At 44.5% G+C, this 8,281-nt stretch overlaps 1 protein-coding gene across 1 annotated transcript; it reads left to right on the top strand.

Moving 5' to 3' along the window:
* Positions 1 to 650: 650 nt before the first annotated feature.
* Positions 651 to 1,959, top strand: LOC130974898 (uncharacterized). The gene is made up of 2 exons (XM_057899736.1): positions 651 to 740; positions 1,180 to 1,959. Exons 1-2 carry the CDS (start codon positions 651 to 653, stop codon positions 1,957 to 1,959), a joined length of 870 nt encoding a protein of 289 aa, XP_057755719.1.
* Positions 1,960 to 8,281: the final 6,322 nt, after the last annotated feature.

Raw genomic sequence — 8,281 nt, 5'->3', positions numbered from 1 at the left:
GAGAAAATAAGGATTCAGGTAAAATGTACTGAGTTCCAATATGATGGCCTCAAAAGTTAACTAATGGAATCCCTTTTTATAACTAATCCTAATTAATTTTAGAAAAATCTAGTTTCTAAAATTAAGTAATATCTTTTCCTAATTTAAAAATCAAATTTGAATTTCAATCAGAATTAATTATAACAATCAGCAAGTCTTCAATTGATGGGTGGGGACCACTTGATTCCTTCACTCTGCAGCCTCTGATCTGTGCTTTCTTGGCTGAAAATTGGGTCAAAAGCAGCCCAGAAATCGCCTCCAGCATTTTCTGCACGTGACACATGTCATGCGTACGCGTCAAGTACGCGCACGCGTCGCTGTGCAAATCTTCAAATCACGCGTACGCGTCATCCACGCGCTCCAAATCATGCGCACGCGTCAGGTACGCATACGCGTCGCTCCCGCTGGTTTTCTCCTTTAATTCTTATGCTGCAGAAACTCCATCAAATCCAGCTGAATGCTACCTAAAATAAACAGAAATGAACAAGACTCAAAGTAGCATCCATAGTGGTAAAAGATAATTAATTCTTGATTAAACTCAACAATTTAAGTGCAAATTTATTAGAAAAAGATAAAAAAGATGCTCACGCATCACTATTCTCACTATACTGATGAATGTCCACAACTCCAAGAGGATAACACCTTGGCAGCTACCAATGCTTATTACAATAGTCCGAATCAAGGGTACTATCAACAAGGAGGTAACTACAATCAAGGTTGGCAAGACAATCCCAACCAAGGATGGATAGACAACTACAACCAAATATGAAGAGACAATGGTGAAAACTAAAGGTGGAACAACAATTACCAACAAAATTGGTATCAACAAAACCCTCCCTACTAACAACAAAACCAAGGCCAAAGATACCAACCACCTCACCAAAGGAAAGCTCAAGCACCTTAACTCAATCAACCACAAGCTCCCCAAATCACATACATTCCCTCTTCCTCCAATCAAGATGAAACACTCCATTCTATTCTTCAAGGACAAAAAGAGCTTCAAAATTCACTTACCTCTAGCCTCACTGGTCTCACCTCTACTCTCCAAGCTCTTATATCCCGGATGGAACCACCCCTACCTCCAACACTCAACCTTCAAGCTCTAGTGCACTTTCCTCTCAACCTTTACCCAACTCCAAGGGTGGAATCAATGCCATCACCTTGAGGTCTGGCACTACATTGCAAGAGAGGAGTCCCGAGGAGCCAAGCTCAAGACAAGCCATTCAAGATGAAGATGTTATTGAGTTAGAAGATGTTGAAGAAGAGGATGAGGCACAAGAGGTGGTTGAAGAAGAAGTTGCTCAACCAAGGGATGGAGTTTCTAAGGAAGACAATGTTTTGAAAGAGGCCATTCCCATTCCTTTTCCACACCTAGCTAGGAGGGCTAAAAAGCAAGTGGAGCTAGATCCCAAGATGGTGGATATCTTCAAAAAAGTTGAGGTAACTATTCCCCTTTTTGATGCTATTCGTCAGGTTCCTAAGTATGCTAAGTTACTAAAGGATTTGTACATGAATAAGGAGAAGATTCATGATTTAGAAACTATTCTTTTGGGTAGCTCGATTTCTGCTTTGATGGGTGCTATACCGGAGAAATGTGGTGATCCCGGCCCTTGTATGGTTACTTGCACTATAGGCGGTATACAGTTTGTTGATTGCATTTGTGACTTAGGCACTTGCGTCAGCATTATGCCTTTATCTGTATTTGATGCATTGAAGCTTCCACCATTGAAAAGGTCGGCAACCCGTTTTGTTTTGGTAGATAAAAGCATAATTTCTGTGGTTGGCATTGTAGAAGACGTCTTGGTGAGCATTAAGGGATTGATTTTTCCTATTGATTTCTACATTCTTGAGATGCCCCCTAATGACTCTGGGAGACCATCATCTATCTTGCTTGGGAGGCCGTTCTTGAAGACCTCTTAGTTTAACTTGGATGCCTTCTCGGGTACCTACTCCTTTGAGATTGATGGAAGAGCAGTGAGTTTCAACCTTGATGAAGCTATGAAGCATCCACCGGAAGACTACTCTATCTTCCAGTGTGATATTATTGATGAAATTATGGCCGAAGTCTACCAGAAAACAGTTGATGAGAAGAACATGGTTCAAAGTTCAAGTGTGGGGAGACCCCCTGAGTATACTGAAGACACATTGCCACCTCCGGTACTACCAGATGATCAAGTGCCAAGACGTGAGCTGAATATGGAGTTGAAGCCCCTTCTACCTCACCTCAAGTATGCTTATCTTGAAGATAATCAAAAGCTCCCAGTGATTATTGCAAAGGAACTTACTTCCCAATAAGAGGAGCGACTGCTTAATGTACTGAGAAGAAAGAAGAAAGCTATTGGGTGGAGTTTGGCGAGGAGGAAGCCAAGTCTATCCGTCAACCATAAAGGCGGTTGAACCCCACAATTCTAGAAGTTGTGAAGAAAGAAGTGACCTGACTACTTGAAGCCGATATTATCTATCCAATCTTGGATAGTGAATGGGTTAGCCCAGTACAAGTGGTTCTGAAGAAGTCTAGTGTCACCATAGTCAAGAATGAGAATGGGGAACTCATGGTTACAAAGGTGCAGAATTCCTGGAGAGTGTGCATCGACTATATGCACTTGAACTTGGCCACCCGCAAGGATCATTATCCACTACCTTTCATCGATCAAATGCTTGATTGCCTATCAGGTAAATCAAACTATTGCTTTTTAGATGGTTATACTGTTATTTTCAGATCCATATTGCTCCATAAGATCAGGAGAAAACAACTTTCACATGTCCCTTTGGAACGTATGCATATAAAAGAATGCCTTTTGGTTTATGTAATGCACTGGCTACGTTTCAAAGGTGTATACTAAGTATCTTTTCAGATCTTCTTGAGCACTGTATGGAAGTATTTGTTCCGTTCAGCTTAAGCCAAGGTGTGTGTCCCCAAGTGAGGCTATCTGCTTTGGGGAAGAGCTATAAGTCACCTCAAGGATGTATTCGGGATTAACCTCAGCGCCTGTGGAACGCAGCGGCGAGAGCACCTGCAAAAAGCACTCAGATGCTCAAGTTAGAAAAGGTATTCAAAATGAGATGAACAAGTAAAAGTGAGAGTGTATTGTAACCTGTTTTACTGAGTTGGGTTCGCCTATTTATATAGACAGGTGATGCATGGCATTTTGGTTTGTTTCAAGATTCTCTTCCGTTTGTTGATAACAGTAGAGACGTTGGCAATGTCTATCTAAATTTGGTTTGACTTTTCCATGTTTTTGGGCATATCCGAATTATATGGTCGGTTATGGTTTCGGCCGAGCTTAGTGGTACACGTCATATGGTTTTAGCCGAGCTTAGTGGTACACGTCATAGCCCCCAAGCTTGTTTTCTATCTTTTGGAGGTAGCAGGCAAGCTTTTGTTTTTGTATTTTTCCTGCGTGTCATTTTTGTGATTTTTGTTTATTATTGTGCACTTGGGCCCTTTATGGACTGTGATGTGTTGGAAACCCGTTGACCGCCTTTGAATTCTGTTTGAAGTGGAAGGTACTGTCGTCTTGGTGATTCGTGTCGCAATCAATGCACGCTCTTGCCGTTTTGGTTTTCAATGTTGGTGGGAGGCTATTACTTACATTACCCACGATACTTAGTGGGCTTGCAATAATATCTGGTTTGTTTTGGAACTTTCGTTCAGTTTTCTTTTGTATTCTTCTTCCAAGTATGACTTCCAAAGGTTAGCTTTCTTTCCTTGTCTTTTATTTTTCGTTTCTTATTTTTTGTAAATGGCGACAGAGAAAGAGAAAGTAAAGTCTGTGGAGGAGAGAAAGGATAACCCATATCATTGGGTGCATGACGACGTGAAGACCCATTCTTCTTCATATGTTGATGTTGATTCGATTCGTGAGCTTCAGGGTTTGAAGGTAGTTAAGGAGGGTTCTGGAGTGAAAGTTGAGTTTCTTTGGTGCTCTGGTGAGGATGGGTTTATGAAAGGAGGGGGGACTGGCAGTACTTTTATTTTTACACTCCTTGTCTTACTGAACTTTGTGTTACTTTTCTCTTTTCTCCGTTTGAATGTGATGTCCTTACCCAATTGAACTGTGCTCCCTCACAGTTACACCCTAACTCTTGGGCTTTTCTGCCTGCGTTTCAATGCTTGATGGATTTCCTATTTGTTCCTTGTTCCCTTCCCGTTTTCTTTTCTCTTTTTCAATTGAAAGGGGTTCGGAAAGGGTTGTAGGTTTGTCTAAGTAGTTTCCCTGGCCATTCTCTATTCCTATTGTATAAATCCTCGTTAAAAAATTTTAAGCCGATGTATGTAAAAGTGCGTTCGGTAGAATCGGAGTACCCCTTTTACTTGGATAATGAGCTTGTGGAGAAATTCCCTTTATATTGGTGTTCAGAACCGATTCAAATTCTTGAAGCTAACGAATGTAGCGAGGAAGAAGAGTTGTTTTTGGACTCTCTGGTTGAGAGTTTTACTGGTGGGGAATGTTTGTCAATTAGTAACATGCTCGGTTTCTATGATTCTGGTGATAGTGGGGGTCTGAGGAATTATATAGGTATTATTTGGTTGTCTTACCTTTGCTTTTCATTTTTCTTCTTTATTTGATATTTTATGTTTTTACAGGCGGGCGTGTTCCTCTTCTTGATCCTTCTCAATTTCAATCCTTTTTGAAGAAGAAAAAGGAACAGAGTGTCGGTAGCTCTGGGATTTTGAAGGAAGGAGGTGGGGAAGCTGCGCAATCCACTGCTCTGCCTGCATCATCTTTTAAGAGGAAAAGGGATGAGATGGATCAATTCCCTATCATCGAGCTCTCGGATAGGGTTTCTCAATATCCGGGCGACATGTTGATGACTCGTCGCATTGGCATGGAGGGCCTGGGAAAATTTATTCAAGTTGGTTTTATCTTTCCCTGGGTTCCTTGATCTCTTTTTATGTTTTTTTTTGTACTTATATGGTGTTATTTTCACAGATTGTTGCTTCTCGGTTGATGTGTGTTGGCCACTGATGAGCGGATATTTTATACGCTTTTTGGGGGTAATTTCTTGTAGATTTTAGTATGTTTTAATTAGTTTTTAATAGAATTTTATTAGTTTTTGTTCATACCCTGACCGAGCTCTCCAAACTCGGTAAAGCTGATAGAAGGCCCGACCTCGACCCAAGGCCCACGTTCGAGGTCGGACCTCGGACAAACAGGCCAAAGAAAGGCCCATCAGAAGGAACTAAGCCCAAAACCTAAAGGCCGAAAGGGCCTGGGAAAGGCGGTTCCGCAAAGATAGAGATGAATCTCCCAAAAGATAAGATAAGATAAGAATATCTTATCCAGGGATGATCGCAGCCAACTACTATAAATACACTGGAGCACCCAGGTATAACTCATACTCTAATTCTACTTGATATCTGCTTGGACCCATGCTAACTTAAGCATCGGAGTGTCATTGCAGGTACAACCCCCCGCCGTTCAGCACAACCAGCTCGGGTCTCAGACCCACCACCTCGGGCCTTGCCGGAAGACCGAGTTGCACGTTTCAGGTAACCCTCGGAACATTGGCGCCGTTGCCGGGGACCTGGAAGTCATCCCTTTACCATGGCGGACGACCCTCCCAACAATAACCACGCTACATCAGGACAAGAAGAGGAAGTTGACACCGGAGAACGGCCGGACAGCCCTCTATCACCACGCACTCCAGGAGGAAACAAACAGAATCGCCCAAAGACATCACCCCCAGACAAAGATCCACAAAATCCCGAAAGAGAAAAAAGTTCGGAGATTCTGGAAACAGTTCGGGCACAACAAAGCCGGCTGAGACAACTCGAAGAGGACGTAAAGAAGCAGAAGGAAACTGAACAGGATCTGAGAAGGGAAGCTCGCAAACGCAGAGAATTGGAAGAAAACTGCGGAAGATAGAGGCCAACCTGAAAGATCGGACGGAACACGGCACCACTCCCGAAAGCAACCATGATCCCTTCACACAAGAGATCATGAAAGAGAAGGTACCGCGAAACTTCAAACCACCAGATATGGACCTCTACGACGGCACCACCGATCCAAGTCATCACCTCAGCAATTTCAGAAGCAGAATGTACTTAGTCGACGCCTCCGACGCGATTCGATGCAAAGCCTTCCCCACCACTCTCACTAAGTCAGCCATGAAGTGGTTCGACAACCTGTCACCAGGATCAATCTCCAGCTTTGAAGACCTGACCAAAAAATTCTTAACAAGGTTCTCTATTCAAAAGGACAAGGCAAAACATGCCCCCAGCCTACTCGGGATCAAACAAGGCAACCAAGAAACTCTCAGAGAGTACATGGAGCGATTCAACAAGGCCTTCCTGGACATACAACACTTGCCCACGGAAGCAGCCATCATGGGACTAGCAAACGGCCTAAAAGAAGGACCGTTTAGCCAATCCCTATCCAAAAGATACCCGACCTCCTTATACGAAGTACAAGAACGGGCAGAAAAGTATATCAACATGGAAGAAACCTCCCAGCTGAGAGACTCTTCCAGGAAGGAGTCAACCTACCCGCCCCGAGATCGAGATCGGGAACAGAAAAAGAAAGAAGAATCCAACTCGGACAAGCCACGAAAATACCACAGCTACACTCCCCTCCGAGTCTCCCTGGTAGACGTCTACAGAGAAGTATGCCACACCGAGAAGATCCCACCACCCAAACCTCTGAAGCACAAGAGAGCAGGAAGAGATCGGTCCGAGTACTGCGAATATCACAGACTCTACGGCCACTCTACTAACGACTGCCACGACTTAAAGAATGTTATAGAAAAGCTAGCCAGAGAGGGAAAACTCGACAGATACATAGCTGAGAAAGGAGAAGAAACCAGAAAGAGAAGACGGGGAGATAACGAAGATCGGGCCGAGCAAACACGAACCCCGCGAACTCCTGAAAGGCACATACACATGATAAACGGAGGTTTCGCAGGGGGAGGGACATCCAAATCCTCACGGAAGAGACACCTCAAAGAAGTCTACCATGTCCGAGAAGACAGCCCCTTACCCGAGTTACCTACTATCTCATTTACCCGAGAAGATGCTCTTGGAATAATACCCGGACACGACGACCCTATGGTGATCACCATCATCCTAGCCAACGCCAACTTACATCGAACCCTGATCGACCAAGGAAGCTCAGCAGATATCCTGTTCAAAGCAGCCTTCGACAAGCTCGGACTCGAAGAAAAAGAGCTAAAAGCCTATCCCACTGACCTGTTTGGACTAGGAGATACCCCGATCCGCCCCTTGGGATACATCTCATTACACACTACCTTTGGAAAAGGCGAGCAAACCAAAACACTAAGCATCGACTACATTGTAGTCGACGTCACTTCAGCATACAATGCCCTCATCGGACGACCAACCCTAAACAGACTAGCGGCTATAGTCTCGACCCCACACCTCTGTATGAAGTTCCCTACCGCAAAGGGAATCGCTACCCTAAAAGGCGACCAAAAACTAGCACGACGATGCTACAACGAAAACCTGAGCCTAAAAGGGAAAGAGGTCAACACAATAGAACTCGGGCGAGTCCAAGCCCGAGAAGATCTTCGGCCACAACCAGAAGGAGAGACCGAAAAGATCCAGATCGGGAACACACCCGAGAAAGTAACAAACATAGGGGCAAACCTCGAAGCAGGCCTAAAGGAGGAACTCACAACCCTCTTAAGGGAGAATTCCGACCTCTTCGCCTGGAAAGCCTCCGATATACCAGGCATAAGCCCCGACCTGATGTGCCATAAGCTATCAGTATACCCGGGATCCCGACCTGTCCAACAAAGACGCAGGAAGCTCGGGCCCGAACGCATGCAAGCAATAGAAGAACAAGTGCAAGCACTACTAGATGCAGGGTTCATTAGGGAAGTAAAGTACCCCCTATGGCTCGCAAACGTGGTCCTAGTGAAGAAGCCCAATGGAAAATGGAGGATGTGCGTCGACTACACGGATCTCAACAAAGCCTGCCCCAAAGATCCATATCCACTACCGAACATCGACGCCTTAGTCGATGCCGCTTCGGGCTACAGATACCTCTCCTTCATGGATGCATACTCGGGATACAATCAAATCCCGATGTATGGACCCGACCAAGAAAAGACCTCGTTCATAACCCCAAGGGCAAACTACTGCTACGTAGTAATGCCCTTCGGGCTGAAGAACGCAGGGGCAACCTACCAGAGGCTAATGAACAAAATGTTCTCAGAACACATCGGGCTACAGCTAGAGGTGTACGTCGACGACATGCTAGTAAAGACACAAGAAGACAGA

The sequence above is a fragment of the Arachis stenosperma genome, chromosome 4 (genome assembly GCF_014773155.1).
Source record: "Arachis stenosperma cultivar V10309 chromosome 4, arast.V10309.gnm1.PFL2, whole genome shotgun sequence".
Lineage (NCBI taxonomy): Eukaryota > Viridiplantae > Streptophyta > Magnoliopsida > Fabales > Fabaceae > Arachis > Arachis stenosperma.
This window is presented reverse-complemented; position numbering and strand designations above follow the sequence as displayed.

Bases quoted from the DNA above. Each gene is read 5' to 3' on its own strand.
- LOC130974898 (XM_057899736.1), top strand. From the start codon at position 651: ATGAATGTCCACAACTCCAAGAGGATAACACCTTGGCAGCTACCAATG. The intron at 741-1,179 runs GTAACTACAATC...CCCAACTCCAAG, and splicing joins AGGGTACTATCAACAAGGAG to GGTGGAATCAATGCCATCAC.